Below are 19,487 nucleotides of genomic sequence, written 5' to 3' on the forward strand. Positions count from 1 at the left end.
TCAGGAGCCATTTTTTGAGAAATAAATTATTGAGCAGAACATATTTAAATATCTGTAAAACTAATGCTTACTATTATTGGTGTAGCAATAACTCATTTTAAAAACATATTTAACTAAAATACATTAGTAAGATGATCTCCATCAGCACAAAGGTAGGGCAAAATGGGTGACTATCCTGAATGAGGACACAAAAGAGTATTCATGCAGGAATCTTAAAATACCATGGGATTAATTCCTTTGTTATAAATAACTCTTTCTCAGTTTAATGATCCGTTATTTCTGAGGTAAATAATTTTCAGCAAGTGAGTGAAGTGAGAAGGCACCAAATTTGTGTGGCACGCAGGTAATTTCGGGAACACAGTTGACATCTGTTGAAATGAAGGTCTCTTGGGAGGTGTGCCAATAATCTTTTTTTTTTTTTTAGGTGTCCAAGTTGTTGTATAAACATGATGAGTTTTCACACTATAGCAACACTAGTAGATCATTTGAACTGGCTATATTTTCCTATGCTCAGTACCTGTCTCTCTGCTGTAACAGATAGTGAAATGAAATACATTTTCTGAGACAATGTTTGCTTTTGTGTATAGCTTAAATACAGAGAAAAATACCAGAATCAAATGAAAGGTCATTATGAAGGCATTGGCATGGACAGGCGCACTCTGCATGCTATGAAGGTTGGCAGCTTGGCAAGCAATGTAAGTCATTTGCACTCATATTATAATAGGTACTGCGGTAGTATTCAGTTATGTAGATGTCTTCTTCTTTTTTTTTTTTTTTTTGTCTTTAATATTGCCAGCCTTCAATTGATGAGAAATCTTAGATCGAATTATGTTGGAAGGTGCTGAGGATGGGTTTGCTGAGAAGACTATAAATCTTGGGAACCCTCCTGCACTAGTTTACACGTATTTTATTGTGCAGGAGAAGTTTAAATTATTCATTTAGGTATCCAATCCTGCAAAATTCTGAGCTCCCTCAATTCCCTTGGACATCAATAAGAGTTGAAGTTGGTCAACACCCTGTAGGGTCAAGTGAAAAAACAATCTTTAATGGAGGTTTCTGAACCCTGGTTAATTTACTGGATTAGTCAAGAAGCCATTTTGTTACATACCGTTCCTTCAAGTACATTATTTACAAATCTGTAAGAAACTCAAGAACTAAGCAGAAAGATAAAAGAGATGTGTCATAGGTGGAAGTTAAGTTAATGCTCTGACTGTTGGCATTGGATTAATTGTGTAGTTGAAAAAGAATCAATTAGTGGCTAAACTATGCAAATAATTTCATTTTCTTTGTCGTTGATGACATTGAACTTACTTTGTTTCTTGTGTTTAATATTAATATTATTGTTTCTCCTTTCCTCTTGATGGATAATTATTCAAACAAATGACAGCTTTAAAAAAAGACTGATTTTTTTTGTTCTGTTTCAGATAGCCTATAAATCTGATTACAAGCACAACGATGTTGACTACAATTACCCAGCTACACTCACTCCTTCATATCAAACAACAAGGAAGTTGGTTCCTTTGAAAGATGTAAATAATCGTATGGGTTTTCATCCTGTTTCTTGAATGGCTCATCATCTCCTTGGAGGAGAAAATCTGAAGCATAGTGTGTGATTTTATCCTGGTGGCAAACAGCTGGTAACACAAGGCTCAGTGTGGTCAGGAAGGCTGTGAGGATTGGGAATGGGAAACAGAGACTGCCAGCCCTAGTCACTAATTTCAGTTCAGACCAGATTATTGGTAACCTAAAGATGAATTGGTGTGGAGATGTTTACACTACTATTGCCCATGCTGTACCTCAATAAATTGAGGACTTCAGTCTAGAGTTTGTCATTCTGGCACCTTTCCAAACACTAACAACCCCCCCCCCCCGAAAATATTAGTGGAATAGGTATAGCTGATCTCTTTTGTGGGTTCTTCCATACCTAATATTCTAACTGCTAACGGGAATTGTATTGCTTCTTCTCCAGCAATAGTTCCATTTTGTCTGTGGAAAGGGCTAGGGAGTCAAGGAGGGGAGAAAGAGAATTTGAATTAACTATTCTCTACCTCTTGCCATGTGGAAGACGTACATCCCCCAAGAGGTGAAGCAAGAATGTCAAGGGCAGAGACTTTAGGCACCAACGTTTCACTTATCCAAGAGCAGACTGGGCTTGGAGCATTTTATCTAGTACATGTTTGCCATGACTCCAGACAGGACTTGTGCATGACTGGCATTGCGGCAAATTGATCTATATGCTCCAAAGAAAGAACCTGCAATCAAATACAGCATTGGGCCTAACCTGTCCAGAGGCTAAAGCTCACTTGAGCAATTTGGATGTGGGTTCTGTGGATTACCACACAGCCAACATTCCCAGTTCTAAGATCATCATCAGCAATAAGTACATGTGGTTAAGTTTAAAGAGAAAAAGAAGGAACTTAAAAAGAAGAAAAGAAACTCTCTGCTGAAGAGAGCCTTAGATACCTATATATAAAGAGTGAATGAACTCTTTTAAGTACACTGATCACTTTTGGCTTTTTGAGATAAATCATGCAGTTCTTGTAATGTGAGTTAACATGGTGGGTAGCAGAAGTGTGTATATGTGCAGGTGTCTTAGATAAAGAGGATCCTATTAAAATGGATTCATAGCTTTAACTGCCTTTAGAATTACACTCCACTTCATGGCAAAAAACATTCTTAAAGAACTAGCTTTAAGAAACATACAATTTGCAATGTTTGGTGATTAACTACAATTTATATTACGGCCTACAGAGGATAATAATTGTGTCCTGCAATGTAACCCTGAGGCCTTTGGCAGGAAGTGGTTTAAAAGAAAATTTCTCCATGACATTTTATCTTGCATAGTTTGGGGATTTAATATATTTATCTTTATAGATGTATTATTGCTGCAACTGTATTCATATACATGAGCAGGGGGTGGGACTAGACGACCTCCTGAGGTCCCTTCCAACCCTGATCTTCTGTGATTCTATGATACTAGGAATTTAGTGCACTCTAATCCTACTGATGGCTGACACTGAAATGTTTTTTTCCCTGCACCATATATATTTTCCCTTCCATAATAAACTCTTACCATATAAGAAACTTTTATGATCAGTTATTACATTTTAAAAACTAGTTGAAGACAAGTAGTAATAGAGCCCATTGGAATACAATTTGTTCTGTGTAGTTATATGGCAGGACAGACCACTACTGAAGTAAGTTCCTGATTACAAAATAAAAGGGATTCTAAGGCTATGTTTACACTATGCGGGATCGACGCTTTGGTGATCGATACACTGGGGGTCGATTTAGCTGGTCTAGTAAAGACCTGCTAGCTAAATCAATGGCAGAGTGTCTCCTGTTGACACAGCGTGATGTAGACACCTCAGTAAATTGACCTAAACTATGTCGACTCCAGTTACAGTGTTCACGTAGCTGGAGTTGCGTAATTTAGGTCAATTTACCGTGGTAGTGTAGACATAGCCTAAGAGATGATGCAGGATATTAATTGGATAGGAATGCTTTATAGGAACTGATTGAAACTGTGTCTCATTAATAAAATCCACATACTGTGTTTGAGGGAAGTTCGTTTTCAAGTAATATAGAAGAAATAATCTCAGCACAGGGAATTTTCTGGGGATTAAGTATCGGCTGTGCTTAATCTCATCCATAGCTCCCGGTTTTGGGAATTGTTCTACACCTCAGTTTTCATGACTTAAGTGGTGGGTTTACCCCCAAATTTCAGCTAAACGAAATTTCTCTACCATACCTTTCACATGCCAGTCTGAGCATTTCCTTTTTTGTTTCTCATTTTTAATTTAGGTAAACTATAGACAAAGCATAGACAAACTGAAATACAGCTCTGTTACCAGCACTCCACAAATTATTCAAGCCAAAATAAACTCACAACAGCTCAGTGATGTAAGTCCTTCTCCCACTGACCATCTCTGTTTATTAGTGATAAGAAAATATTTTATTTCCTAATATTCTCACTGCATATGTGTTTTCTTTCTTGTTGATCATAGTTGATAAGTAGGTTTAAAACTAAAACAAACCATAGAAAGTGAATGAAATTGCTTTCAAAGCCCAAGTGGCCACATCAGTAGATCAAGAAATATGAAATGCTTTCTTGAACTTTAAGAAGCTATATAACTTCAGTTTCTGGCTATTTGATTTGTTAACACTTGTTTTTATTGGACTTGTCCTACAGGCCTATTTATATACCATTTACTGGGAATTTTCTTTGAATAACTAGGGGAAAGTTATATTTGCCTTTTCTTATTATTCCCAATTTTATTTAGTTATTACAGACTTTTATTATGGCACTTAACACATTAAAACAAACAATAACCTCTTCAAGTTAAATGGAATTGCATTTGGTGTATTGAAGGTAATTTGTTTCAATGTCTGTGGCAGTTGACTTACCGAGCCCAGTATGAGAAAACCAAAATGAATTACACTCTACCACGGGATGTTCCTCAGTTAGTCAAGGCGAAAGCCAATGCTGAGCTATATAGTGAGGTAAGCAAAGTGACTTGCAAATGTAGATCTATGTATTGTCCTCAAATATGAGCAATAATGAACACACGGATGCTGAGACTGTTCAGGAAGAACTAGGCATCTTTGTTCTGCCTTTATTCAACAATCTGAGACAAAGTTATCCAAATTAGTAGGGATAAAATGTGAAGCACAGCCTTGGAATTTGTTCTGAGATCTCATGAAATGACTTGAATTTGTCTAGCAGATTAAATGTCCACACCACAAAACTGACCAACCAAATTGGTGCTCATTGGATGTATTACTCTTCTGGCAGGGCTAGTGCAAAGACCAAAGATTTAGGTCTTGATCCAAAGCCCACTGAAGTCAGGGGAAAGGCTCTCATTGACTGCAACGGGCTTTGGATCAAGTGCCACTATTGCCAACTCTCATGATTTATCGCAGGGGTAGGCAACCTATGGCACACGTGCCAAAGGCTGCATGCGAGCTGATTTTCAGTGGCACTCACACTGCCCGGGTCCTGGCCACCGGTCCGGGAGGTTCTGCATTTTAATTTAATTTTAAATGAAGCTTCTTAAACATTTTAAAAACCTTATTTACTTTACATACAACAATAGTTTAGTTATATATTATGGACTTATAGAAAGAGACCTTCTAAAAATGTTAAAATATATTACTGGCATGCAAAACCTTAAATTAGAGTGAATAAATGAAGACTCGGCACACCACTTCTGAAAGGTTGCCGACCCCTGATTTATCACAATATTTGGTGCTTTACTTAAAGCTGCAACTCTTGGAATCAGACAGAAGACAGTTACCCCCCATCCTGCACATTTATTATTTGCTACAAATCTCATTCCTTTTAAGCCAATCTCATGGTTTTTTCAGTGTTTGGGGCTGGCAATACTGCAAATCCTTAATGGAGATTTCACACTCCATTGTGCTTCCTCCAATTCAAGGTGGAGGTGTATTGGTGGAGAAATGTGGGAAGATGCACAGTGCCTGTGATGTACAGTTATTATCTCTATTGTTGTGATGGTCATGCCCAGAGGCCCCAATCAGAATTAGCCCCATTGTGGTAGGTGGTGTACAAACACAGAGGTAAAGATGGCCTCTGTTCCAAAGAATTTCGGGTGGGATTTTCGAAAGCAGCTGAGTGAATTGGGCACCTAATTTCCATTGGCTTTCAATCGAAGTTGAGCCCCTGGCTCTTTTAGGCACTTCAAAAATCCCACCCTTACAATCTAAGAATTCCTGCCACCTGCTCTGTGCATAATTGGAGACCACAAGCTCCAGGATGTTAAATCTGGCCTCTTCCAGAAGCAATTATTTAACATAAAATAATAATAAATGAATATATTATATTTCAAAGAGTGTATTATACTTTTGTTTTGTTCCTCATGATTTTCCATGGTTGCTTTAGCTGTTTAAGCAGGTATATTGATGTTAGTGACATGCTGTTGTATTTCCATTCTCAGATTAAGTACAAAGAAGGTTGGGAGAAGACCAAGGGTCAGGGCTTTGAAATGAATCTGGATTCCATGTCTTTACTTGCTGCCAAAGCCTCAAGGGATCTTGCCAGCGATGTAGGTTATATTTAATTAACTAGGAATTATTTCTAACTGAAGTCAGCTATAGCATAGGGAAATAAATATGTTGCTTCATCTGTTTTAAGCCCTGAATTTTACTGTTATGCATTCATCTTTCTCGACGGTTGATGAACTCTAGGAAAATTTGTTCAGAATAATTTCTATAGGCAACCAGCCCCACTCTCCGAAAAATGCTTATTTTTTTATGTATATAAAGAAATAAAATTAGAAAAAGAGCAGTAGCTCCATGTCCATGTTGTACAATTCAGCATTTGAATTAATTAGACCAACACAAACCTCACCACCTCCAATGCAAGTACAAGGCATTCTTCTTTGATTTACCTTCTTTAACATAAACACATAGCAGCATGTACATTTAAAAAGAATCCTAAAAACAAAACCCTACCAAAACAAACCACTACACTGCATGCATCATTCTTTCCCCTGTGGAGATGTTGAGGGAGAGAATGAATCACATATGACAGATGTTATTCAAGTTGCTTAATGAGTTACTGGAAGGCACTCAGATATTACACTGCTGAGGGCAATATAACAACCTGCAGAATAGAATAGAAGCTGTTTATGTTAAATCGAGTCAAACCCCGAAGACCTTGTTCAGTTTTTGCTTAGAACCCCATTACATATTTGCCTCAATAAGAACATCAGAGTTCAGTCCAACACATTTTTCTTAAAAACAAAAGAATGATTTAGCTGTTTCAAAGGTTTTATATCTAGAAAAATATCCATGCGAGGAAAGGTTGAGCTCTTCTAATAGGTTAAAGAAGACACAACTAAGGCTAACCTGATTGCCCTTCAGAATTCATAAGCATATCTGAGAGCTCTGAATTGGCAACCAGGCCCTGCACTCAAATGGCCAATCCCTAAACATACTGCATATCTTTGTGGCAATTGGAAAATGACCTGTTATTTACAGTAAATTGTTTTCCTCTTCAAAGATTAAATACAAAGAAGAATATGAAAAGACAAAAGGCAAAGCAATTGGAAACAAAGATTCAAGACTTCTGCACTCTCTGCAAGTGGCCAAGATGGGTAGTGAGGTAAATGATTGATTTCTCTTACTTAAAAGATGTTTTTCATCATTATACTATTTTGCTAGTTTAGGGTAGGAGATCTTGAACACTGCATTGTTGGTATTGATCTTATTTTCGGAAGAGGAAAGCACATTGAACCCTGTCTTAAAAAAACAAACTAAACAAAAACAAACAAACAAAACCCATAGACTTTGCAAAGAGATGCAAGATAAAAGAACAGAGTGAAGTGAGCTGGACTGTGTTATGGGTCCATAAGAGGAATTGCCAGTGGAACCTGCAAATCCATGATGCCATTTTGGGGCTACAATGTGGCCCCTTTTGAAACCTCAGTCCTATAATTCTTTGCCTAATATGCAGCAGGGTAGGCAAGTTTATTTCACTCTATTGCAAATGATGATGGAGACTAAGTATAGGTTTTGTGGACAAATAATGCCTGATTCTACAGTGATATCAAATAAAGTACTTATAAGCCATTGCTTTCTTTCTTGTATCTCTTAAAGTAATGGTGAATGCATTGTTCCTTTATATCCTAGATTGCTTATAAAAAAGGTTTTGAGGAGAGTAAAAGACATTTCCATTTGCCCATGGACATGGTAAACCTGAAGCATGCCAAGAAAGCCCAGGCTTTGGCTAGTGACCTTGAATATAGGAAGAAACTCCATGAGTACACAGTGGTTCCAGAAGACATGAAGACAAAGTGGGCCAAGAAGGCCTATGGACTTCAGAGTGAGGTAAGGCCAGACAAACCCATTTTAAATGTTACTGCAGGTTGAGGGTTGAAGAGTTATCGGGATATATTAGATGATCAAAATGACTTAATAATATTCCTTAGCACTTTTCTATCTGTTTTCATCTTTAAAATGTCTCTTCACGAATGCAGAACTGGAAAGTGTGCATACTTTAACTGTCAGACTTGTGTCTCAGTCTAAAACATTTTTTTTCCTCTGTAGTTGCAGTACAGGGCAGATCTGACATGGATGAAAGGAGTTGGATGGATGACAAAAGGGAGTGTTAATATAGAACAAGCCAAAAAAGCAGGAGATCTTGTTAGCGAGGTGAGCTGCACTTTCTGGATGTTTTTCTGACTGGAAGGTTGAAGCCTGGTTGACCAGGAGTATAGATGCTGTATGTGGAATGGATTGGGAGAATCAAGCATATTGGAAATTTGAGATATGTCTGAGCTGATGGGGATGGTGCATGTGTGTGGCAAGGCGGTTTGGGAAATATTTGCCCATCATGCAACTATACTCTTCTTCCCTGGAACTCAATATTTCCATTACAGGGCTCTCACACAGATCTCTGTGTAATCATAATTGTTCCCTCCTACCCTTCTCCATCTGCCTGCCCGTTTAGCACTGGGAAAGAATGGGATTTGCTGTTTTTTTTTGTTTAGGCCATTTTTCAAATCTTAGTAAAGCAAGGAGCTAAAACAGGGCACACAAACTTTTAAGTGATAAAAATAAAAAATTAGATGTTTCAGAGCCTTGCTCTATGGCCAGTCAGGGCTGAACTTGCTCTGAGTCTTTGGTGGCAGCACTAGCTCGCAGGGCTCTTCATTTCTTTTCCTTGGTTCATTCCTGGCCTACCACTGCCATTAACCTCATGGGAATACACTTTCTCAACCTTCTAGCTCCAGTCTAGTTGTAGCGTTGGTCACAGGAAAGCAGGAGGATAGAAAGAAGAAACAATTAGGAGAATTTTGACTTAAAGGCAAAGGAAGGGAAAAAAGCCTGTTAGAGTTACTGGAAATCACATACTCTGATACCTTGGGCCTTTGACATCCAACTCTTTACTCCCAAAAATGAAAAATACATGTCAGAAGCAAAAGAAGAAGCAACAGCGCTCAGATGCAATATCTTGCTAGAGATGGACTGACATCTACTGTTGCGGCTTGCAATAGTAATGATCACTGCCACAAATATTTAATTTGTGTTGATCTGCCTGATACTAACCTCCTAAGATGAAAAGTGTATATTATTTTAAATATTTCAATTTCCAGCCAGAAGCTGGCATTTTGTCATTTACTTGCAGAATGTCATTATGTCATGTTGCACACAATTGTGACAAAACACACTGTTCTTAATCTGCCTCCATCCCCTCTAAATTCTAAATACAAAGTAATGAGGACCTCTTTGAAGTGGAGTATGCTTTTTTAACTTCTGTTTTGCGTGCAGCTGGGAAAGTCCCAGTGTGAACTGATCTGTTCACCTATCAGTTCAAACAGTGGTTTTCACTGTCGAATTGTGATGTAATAGAAACACTGTCACATATACCCCTGCAACAAGGAATGGTTGGTTTGATTGCTGAATTGTTAGATTAATAAAGAGTCAATTAAAGTACATAAGAAGAGTTTGCCTGGTCTCCCCATCATACGCTATCTTGAAATAGTTATGATGTGTTTTCTTACACTGTCTCAAAAGCAGACAGAAATTTGTTGTTTGCTCTGAAAGGAACACCAGGCTCGATTGTTGAGATGAATTCAGAATAGGCCCACTGAGGTCAGTAGGACTCTTTCTTATGGCTTCAGTGGACCTTGGATCAGGCCATTAAGGAATATTATGGTGTATTGATTAGAAGGACAGTCTTATTCATGCAAGGTGAAACGCTGGTTCCTTGCACAAAGCCTCTGCAACAGGGCTAACTGTCGAATACTAATGCGCTGGGCGGAATGGAATGCTCCTTCTGACACCCAAACCTGGAGCCTGGGTGTGGGGCACCTACAGCTGCCACTAAAGACAAAACTCTGTAGTAGCATCCAGTTGATATTGGAGAAAAATGCCAGCATAATATTTTGAATTGTCACAATGATATATAGGGAAAAGTTTGTATCAAGAGGGCTAAAATATGTCCTTTGTGCTTTGAGGTCTTTGTCAAATAGTACAGCAGCATTAAACTCTTCCATAATCTAACAAACTACAAAAGGAACAACAGAAACTTGTGTTTGAAAAGGTTTATACGGTAAAATGTGGTTGTAACATGCATTGGGTGGCTCAGGAAATGGGTAATGGCATACAGAGCCTTTTAACTTCTCTGTTACTGATTCAAATCCAGGACAGGTAGGGAAGGTTGGTCATTGTCAATGTGAACCAAGAAAGGGATCTAGGTCATACAGTCAGAATATCTGGCATTAATTAGTATGCATGGTTTCAGTCTCAGCAGAGAGAACACTGATTGGCTGGGCATGCATACGGCACTGCTCTCAGCACTCGCACTGATCTCCCCAGCTCCGGTTCAGAGAGGATAGAATGTGGACGCTGACAGTACTGGTACCTGTGCTGTAAAAAGAAGATGTCAGTTTCCAGAGCTCGCAATCTTCCCCTTTTGAAAAGCACTGAATTCACTTGGGAAAATAAATGTGATAACAATTTCTGAATGCTTTTTTTTTTTTTTTTTTAAAATCAGAAAAAATACAGACAAAAAGCCGATGCTCTAAAGTTCACCAGTGTGGCCGACAGTTCCCAGATCAAACATGCGAAGAAAAGCCAAGAACTGCAGAGTGATGTGAGTCCTCATTGATGCTTTATCATTAACTTGGTAATTCTTGGGGACAGATGGGAACCACTGAAAAAGAAATTGGCTTCAGTTCTGAATCTTGCCATGGCTTTAAATAACTTTGAGCTTTACTTCTTAAACCTTTTATTTTTTTTTTAAACTTTCCCCTGCTTCACAGCTAGAAACCTTTAAACTTGATAGGGAACAGATATATGCAAAGTCTCAGACTTCAGATACTGTGGTGATAAGGGCCATATAGGCATCTGGATAGATGGATAGAGGCTAAACCGAATCCTTTACAACTTCTGCACTTGGCATGGACCTCTGCTGTTTTTCTTTCCTCAGTGAGACTATTCTGCCTGTCTCACTCAAATCCTTAACTATACCCTGTGCACTTAGGACTGCATCTTTTTGAGCACAGATGCTTATGCTATTTTTAGGGAAATAAAGCTTTTTCTCAAGGTGGCTATTTTTTTCTGCCACTCCCCTTTCCTTCCTTAGATGTGAGAAATAGAGCAATGACCTTGCCAGCTGGTATCTGTGAACTCCTGGCATGGTGAAGGCACAGCTGGACCACAACCAGTTTTTAATTTTTCAAATCAAGGGACACCTGTTGTTAAATGTACTGATCACCTAATTTAGTGAGAGTGGTAATCGCTGAGAATGAGATATGTTACATGTTGTGGCTTGAACTGAGGACACTGGCAGCTGTCCAAGTATTACGTGAGCAACACTTCATCCTGGGTTGGTTGGTCTTTCCTAGACAGTTGCCTGCTTTCCTTTTTTGTTCATCTGTGTTATTAATATGTAACCCTTCTGCCAGTGGAGCCAGCAACAACCAGGGGGTTCAATATCTAGGGGGTTCCTTTTCAACAATACAGAACTGGCTCGAGCCCCCACCCAGTAACCTGGGAAAATTACACACCACCCCTGGTATGTAAGCACAGAGTCTGAGTGTTGAAAAGAAACTTTTAACGAAAGGCAGGCAGTCTCCCAACATTAATTAGGGAAAATTGCCACAAGCAGGATTCATAAGCATAAAACTGTGAGCAGGACATCCGTCCCAGAGTGAGTGGGGCAGTGCCTTCCGCCTCATGTTCCTCAGTTCTACAACCAAAAGTTCCTTTTCTGTGCCCCTCTCTGCTCCCTCACCAAACCCCACTCACAGCGGTTGTCCTTGGTCAGTAAGGACCCAGGGTTGAGAGGTGCATCTGTGAGAGTTCACCTCCCACCCAGGAAAGAAGGCACCTTGCTTGCTCTGCCATCTGAGCACTTGCTTTGGCTGGCCACCCCACCAGCCACGGTTCCTCTCTGCTGGCTACCTTGCCATCCGGTCGTTCCACTCCCGCTTGCCGCTTCCACCGGCCGACTTTCAGTTACCTTCTGCTGGCATCTGCCTCTCTGCTGTGACCTCTGAAGGTCAGTCTCTTAGTGATTTTCAGCTTTTAGCAGGCTGGGCAGAAATGCTGTCCCACCACAAGTGATTTCAGCTCTCATTTAAGCACTTAAAATAACAAAGGCTCCTAATGGAGCCTATTTAGCTCTATCTTTGAACAGTGGGGAGGAACAGGTTAAACCAGACCGGGGGATTCTTAGGGAGAGTCCACACTTACTGGCTGGGACACCAAACCCCCTCCTCCGCCTTACTTTTCACCCCCCCTGCTCTCAATACTAAAGTGATTTACAAAAGAACATAAGAATGACCATACTGGGTCAGACCAAAGGTCCATCTAGCCCAGTATCCTGTCTTCCGACAGTGGCCAATGTCAAGTGCCCCAGAGGGAATGAACAGAACAGGTAATCATCAAGTGATCCATCCCCTGTCGCTTATTTTCAGCTTCTGGCAAACAGAAGTTAGGGACACCGTCCCAATACCAGCCAGAGTTGATCACTTTGAGCAACACAACTCTATCTGCTGGATATCTTGGCAGAGTAGGTGTGTTCATGTAAATACAGTTTGCTCCTGAAGTCTCTGCCCCTCCCAGTTAGCTGTCAGGGGAGAACTCATTCAGACCCTGCTTACAAATATTTGGCAGTTTCATTTTTTCATTATATAGCTCAAACCTCTTTAAAAAGTTGGTTTTCAAAGTGAATCAGAAAAGCACATAGCTCTCCTGACTCTCTTCTCTTTTGTCTTATCCACTAGATTATTCTGCCTTCCTGTAGCTATAAAGAATGTGTCTTGAGGCAAGTTTGGTAGCCCTGGGGTTAGGGTTCTGTGCCACTTTGTGGGAGACACAACTTCCCCCCCACCCCCAATCTCTGTGAGATGCAGAATGTTGAGCCTTTAAGCGAAATGTAGCTCTGAATGCAACAACCTTCTAGCCAATCTACAAGCAACTCAATGGACTCTGAAGCAGAGTGTCTCCTCCTGGAATGTACGTGCTGTTAGAAATGCACTGAGATGTAAAATGGAGGTGGTTGCTGCTTCAGACCATTAAAAATCCTTGGCACTTTCATTTAAAGCAGGGATGTTAGTCCTGGCCAGATTATAATGTGATTCTTTATATCCAGCTCACATAAATACTCCCTGCAGGTTTAGTTGCATTCTGTTTTCTTCTTCATTTCCTTCCCTAAAATGTAGCATTGCTGTGTGCTATTGAACAACTTAACTCATTCCATGGCAGAGGCAGCTTCATTTCCATGATAGATGAAGTAATTTCTTGTGTAAACTTTGTACAGAACATTAGTTTGTATCAGCTTTTATGTCTATTGAAATAAAGTACTTTGGGATGAATAGCATGTATAAATATATCATTATCCCTCCCTCTTTGGCTAAGGAAAACCAGTGAGGCCCGGGGAACTGAGGAAAGGTAGTGTAGATCAGGGTAAAACAGAGAATCCCAATAAAAGGATGTTTATTGTTTTATCAAATGTATGTGTTTTGTATCACATCACTGACAATTAATAATAAATGAATTGGCTAACCTGGAATTGATTCATGCTTTATGGGAGAGCATCTCCATTCAGGTTTTGGAAAAAGGACCCTGACTTTAAAGGCTAAATCATCAAGTAAATTTTCCTTTAAATATTTTTGCCTGTTTCTTTCCATAGACTCAATTGTCATTTGAAATTGAACATAACCTGATGCTACTGACATTGTTTGCTTTGTTTCCTATGGACAGGTTGCATACAAGTCGGGGAAAGAGCAGTTTCTTCATCATTACACCATCAGCAAAGACGAACCTCTCTTCATACAGGCCAGAGCAAATGCCGCAAATATTAGTGAGGTGCTGTATGGTTGGGGCTGGGCACCACCCCTTTAACTTATCAAATGGTATTTACTGCTGTTGAAGTAATTGCTCTATAGTTAATAGAAGGACATTTCCCATGAGCTGATCTGAATATTTAAATTGAAAAACTTCAGAACCAAATTATTTGCTTTTGCTTGAATACCTGGCCAATCCCAGTGCTGCTCTGAAGGCTCCGATCCTTCAAAGCCTTTAAAACATTCTCAACTAATTCATGTGAGTAGTCTCACTAGTTTTAGTGGCACATGAATAGTTCCTTTCAAATCAATGGGGCGATTTGTGGAGGAAGTATTCCTCAGTGTGAGTAAAGGTATCCGAATCAGGCCCCTTAAACTTTAAGTTCTATGGGACAGGGGCCATCTCTGACTATGTGCACCTACCGTAATGGAGCTCCAATCTTACATGGATCTCTGCGTGCTACTGTAATGCAAATTATTTGTGTTATTCATAATAAAGTAGTGTTGTTATTGATATCTCCTTAGAAATTGTACAAGAGTAGCTGGGAGAAGCAGAAGGAAAAAGGATTTGAACTTCATCTTGATGCACTGTCTTTCTTGACAGCTAAGGCAAAGAGGGATCTGGCAAGTGATGTGAGTACAGATTCTAATTAGATGATATTCCATAATTAACCTGATGGTTTGTTGTAGAAAAATATAAACCTTCTCCACAAACCTGACCATGCAACCTCTACCCCAGCCCCTTCTAGCCCTTAGGGTGAATGTTCAGAACCAGAAACTGAACAAAAATTTGCTAAGTGGCACTGCAGAATAATGCATCTAACTCACTGGTCTGGCCAATAAGCCAGAAAATTTCTGGAAGAGAGGCTGGTTTTCGAACAAATAAAGATTATTTTGGCTGAATTCTTTATCTTTTAGATTGTGACATGTAATATTAGAAAAAAGCTTCCTCTTTTAGATACGCCTATCGCCAATCTGATTCCCTTTTGGAAAGAAGACACGTTGATTACTTGTACTGAAAGCTCACAAGCCTTAGAGACTAGGTCTTGCTCCATTTTCTTTCCTGTGTTACTGTGAAATCATAGGCATCTCAAAATGTAATTGTCATTGGGAATCATCATTGAGCCAGTGTGTTTCTAGTGGGGTCCTGCAGGGATTGGTTCTTGGTCCTTTGCAATTTAATGTTTTTGTCAATGACGTAGAAGAAAATATATGGTCATCACTGATAAAGTTAGCATATGAAACAAAAATTGGGGCAGTGGTAAATAATGAAGGGGACAGTCACTCATACAGAGCGATCTAAATGGGTAAGTGAGACGCTCCAACAATATGTGTTTTAATACCACTAAATGTAAATGTATACAAATAGGAACAAAGAATGTAGGTCATATTTGCAGGATGGGCGACTCTACCCTGGGAAACTGGTAATTCCTAAGTCAAAACTGCATGCTTTTCTAAAAGATCTTCTGTAGGAATTATTTTGGGGAAGTTCTATGATCCTTTATGGCCTTGGAATCTATGAATCTTTGAGGGGAGTTCAGTTTCCAAATGTGGATCTCACTACTGTAGTGTTTCTACCAGAGACGGAAAGGCAAATGCGTTTTGAGAGAACCTGAATAATGGCAAAAATGGAATGCCGTCTTTACTTTAAGTGGCTAAGTTACCATTTGATAAGTGGCTAAGTTACCAGTTAATCAATGGCTACAGCTCAGCTGCATCTCTTTGTATCTATGATCCATTTTTTCTTCACAGATAAAGTATAAGGAAAGTTATGAGAAGACTAAGGGTAAATTGATTGGAGTGAAAGACGTGAAAGCAGACTCACAGATGGCGCATTCTCTCCACATGTCCAAGTTACAGAGTGATCTGGAGTATAAGAAGGCATCTGAGGACACAAAGTCTCAGTTTCATGTCTCCATGGATATGATAAACCTTGTCCATGCCAAAAGGGCCCAGAATTTGATCACAGACAGAGGATATAAGACAACCCTGCATTGTTTCACTGCTCTGCCTACTGACTTGAAAGTGGAATGGGCCAAGAAGGCCTATGGTTTGCAAAGTGATGTAAGTTCACCATCTCATACATTGCATAACTGTTTTATTCAGCTCTTTCAGACCATTAGGACTTAAATGAATTTCTATAGCTCATTAATTAAAATCTAGGTTTATACATTTAGGACCAGAAAAATATACCTTATATATTCACAAAATCCATTTAGCTCATAAGAACACTTGAATCAATGGAACTTTTTGTCATGGACAAATGTATTTTTGGATCTGAAAATGGAGTCCTTAGAATCAGCACTTATTTGCCCAGTTCGGTATGTCAAGTCTTTTGTATAGCATCTTTTAGACTTTAATGAACGCTCAGGACTCTCCCATGAGGTTTATTATTCACCATTTGCAAACAGGTAAATTGAGGTAGAAAGAGGCTAAGTAATTTGCCCAAGATGATGACAGAATCAATTACAGAACCCAAGAGTCCAGTCTCTTGCTTTAACCACTTGAGACACTGCCTCCTTTTATGGGAAGGTGATATGTGTTTGTTGTAAGATAGACTTGCCTCTTTAATGAGTGAGGCTGGGATTTTTCATAGGCACCTAAGGGAATTAGGTGTCCAAATCTCCTCAATTTGGTGTGAATTGTGTGCCTAACTCCCTTAGGCTCATAGAAAATTGCAGCACTGATGACTGGCTATTTTTTTGCCTGGGGGCGGGATGGTGAGGAGTGGGGGCTTGGTCTCTCCTTGTAATTGGTGAGTAGAAAAATGTCACCAGTGTTAGGGAAAAAGTGTTCATTTAAACACCCTTCACTGTTCAAGATCCTTGGACGATATCAGCTGAGACCATTTCCTGTCATTGTGACATTTTAAGTGTTACAAGAAATTCTCTGAAACAAATCTATACCCTCAGAATCCTCATTGTCTCTGCAGTGTCCTTTTAAACAAAGAATATCCAGGAAGATACTGCATATGATGAAACAAACCTACCTTTTGTATTCAGAGTAAGAATTGAAGACGACAGTGAGGGAACAGGCCAACCTTTTTAAAAGATTGCCTTGCAAAGCTTGCAGCAGAACTGATAATAGATGGTTATACTGCCGCCTCTCTCGGTAATTTTTTGTTTTACCTGCAATTATGCAGACGTGGATAAAACAAAAGCACGCACTAATTTGGCTCAGTTGGTGTTCCTGATATGTCTGAATCCTCTAATGGCACTTTAAATGTATGAACAACAATCGGGCATTTTTTTCCCTTTGTCAGAACCAATACAGAGCAGATTTGAACTGGATGAAAGGAGTTGGATGGATAGCTACTGGGTCATTAAATGTGGAGCAAGCTAAGAAGGCAGGAGAACTCATTAGCGAGGTGAGATTTCATGACAGCATGTAACAGAACTTGCTGCATAATGTGTGCAAAATGTCTGTATAAAATTAAAATAATTTCCACTCAAAGGGGAAAGAAAAAGGCATACCACATGAAAGCCCTCAAAACTGGGAATAGGACTGGTAATTAGAGGGAAACCAGATACCAAACACACACCAGTAGGAGTCCATCTAGCCTTTGCAAAAACAAAGCAGGTGACAAATGATATTATGAATAATAATGGCAGTCAAACAGTGCTCAATTGCTACCTACTAGCCTACCTTTTTAATGAAGCAAAACAGGAGAGATGATGAAAAGATGCACTTACTGCACCCAGAGCCTCCTTTTGAAGACGTTCTTTCTTGCTCTCTTTTTCATATATATTCACATTGGACATGGACATCTATGTGGATCTCTCTCGATCCAGCTGTCTGTCTCTGTGGATTCTGATCCTTATTATCCTCGTGACTTCCACATTACCCACTCAAAAAGAATGCTCTTTAGATGAGCTCGAGACTCCTTTGTGCCTGTTTTTGCGGTCCTTCAAAGGAGGCACTGGCAGAATCAATTCAGTAGTTTGCAGGTTTCTGAAGGAGGGCCTGTTGACCAAATCTTTGTCAGTAGAAAACGGAAAGACTTACAACATGTTAGATAGCCGTGGGTAAAACCAGTGGTGAGCTGGAGCCAGTTCGCACTGGTTCGCTGGAACCAGTTGTTAAATTTAGAAGCCCTTTTAGAACTGGTTGTCCGGACAACCAGTTCTGAAAGGGCTTCTAAATTTAACAACCGGCCAAAAGAGGCACCGTAGGCGCCGATTCCATGGATGATCCGGGGCTGGAGCACCAACGGGGAAAATTTGGGGGGGTGCAGAGCACCCACTAGCAGCTCCCCGCCCCACCCTGTGCCTGGCCCCAGCTCACTTCACCTCCGCTCCTCCTCTGCGTCCTCCCCTGAACGCATCGCCCCGCTCTGCTTCTCCCTCCCCCCAATTTCCCGCGAATCAGCTGTTCGTGCGGGAAGCCGGGGAGGGCTGAGAAGCAAGTGGCAGCTTCGCGCTCAGGCCCAGAGAGGCGGAGGCGGAGCGAAGGTAAGCTGGGGCGGGGGGCCATGAGGAGGGCCACCTGTGCCGCAGCAGGTAACCGGGGTGGGGGGCGCACGCAGGGGAACTGCTCCCCACCCCAGCTCGCCTCTGCCTCCCTGGGCCTGAGCGCGAAGCTGCCGCTTGCTTCTCAGCCCTCCCAGCTTCCTGTGCGAACAGCTGATTCGCGGGAAGCCGGGGCGGGGGGAGGGAGAGGGGAGAGAAGCAGAGCGGGGCGGTGCATTCAGGGGAGGAGGCAGAGGTGAGCAGGGGCCAGTTCCCAGGAAGCATCCGGCAGGCCCCTCTGGCTCCTGGGCGCGGGGCGGGGAGCTGCTGAGCACCCACCAAATTTTCCCTGTGGGTGCTCTAGCCCCGGAGCATCCACTGAGTTGGTCCCTAAGGCACCACTTTTGATGTGATCAGTGGGGGGAGCAGCCGCTCCCCCTGCTCCCCCCCAGCTATGCTACCCCGCCCCTAGGAGCCAGAGGGACCTGCCGGATGCTTCCTGGGAGCTGCCCCAGGTAAGCACCCCTGGGACTCCCCACCTTGCCCCCCGGCAGGTCTCTCTGGCTCTTAGGGGCGGGGCAGGCACCCACTTCGGTGGCCCACAAGACCCTCCTGCCTGGTTCTGGGGGCGTCAAGGAATGCAGGGGGTTGGATGGGGCAGGAGTCCCGGGGGGGCGGGGGCGGGCCACGAGGGAACCGGTTGTTAAGATTTTGGCAGCTCATCACTGGGTAAAACCTAGAGGGGTCACCTGTCCACACATTGAGAATAAAGATGCACCAAATAATTTAGCTTTGCAGTTATCCTTTAGCATGTGTTGTATCCTAAGTGCTGGCATTATTGATATATTTCCATGTAATCGTCTGCAGTAAGAGAAAACAGACTTTTAAAAGACAGCTGACCATGTATTCGGCCGGCTCCGCTAAAGCCAGTGGCACTCTGCCTGTTTATACAAGCTGGAAATCTGGCCCACAAACTTCTAAATGATGCAGATGTCACAAAAATCCGCATTTCGTTGTCACTAATTGGACACCACCGTCAGTTGGGAGGCTAGTGTTTCAGTAGGATATGCAAAAAGAAAAGGAGTACTTGTGGCACCTTAGAGACTAACCAATTTATTTTAGCATGAGCTTTCGTGAGCAGTAGGATATGAAGGCTGAACCCCTTGAAGTGGTCCCTGTAGGTGAGGTGTGGCCCACGCTGGCAGGAGACTATAGCAAA

At 41.1% G+C, this 19,487-nt stretch overlaps 1 protein-coding gene across 1 annotated transcript in view; it reads left to right on the top strand.

Moving 5' to 3' along the window:
• The window catches only part of NRAP (nebulin related anchoring protein), a 58,281-nt gene that overhangs the window by 19,422 nt on the left and 19,372 nt on the right, over positions 1-19,487 (top strand). The window contains exons 13-25 of the mRNA XM_077821701.1: positions 588-695; positions 1,425-1,529; positions 3,805-3,903; positions 4,399-4,503; positions 5,958-6,065; positions 7,025-7,126; positions 7,654-7,851; positions 8,071-8,175; positions 10,523-10,621; positions 13,738-13,842; positions 14,346-14,453; positions 15,573-15,884; positions 17,083-17,187. Of these exons, the coding sequence (XP_077677827.1) occupies positions 588-695; positions 1,425-1,529; positions 3,805-3,903; positions 4,399-4,503; positions 5,958-6,065; positions 7,025-7,126; positions 7,654-7,851; positions 8,071-8,175; positions 10,523-10,621; positions 13,738-13,842; positions 14,346-14,453; positions 15,573-15,884; positions 17,083-17,187 (1,659 nt within the window). The remainder of the gene's footprint in view (positions 1-587; positions 696-1,424; positions 1,530-3,804; positions 3,904-4,398; positions 4,504-5,957; positions 6,066-7,024; positions 7,127-7,653; positions 7,852-8,070; positions 8,176-10,522; positions 10,622-13,737; positions 13,843-14,345; positions 14,454-15,572; positions 15,885-17,082; positions 17,188-19,487) is intronic.

This window comes from Eretmochelys imbricata, chromosome 7, assembly GCF_965152235.1.
Source record: "Eretmochelys imbricata isolate rEreImb1 chromosome 7, rEreImb1.hap1, whole genome shotgun sequence".
NCBI lineage: Eukaryota > Metazoa > Chordata > Testudines > Cheloniidae > Eretmochelys > Eretmochelys imbricata.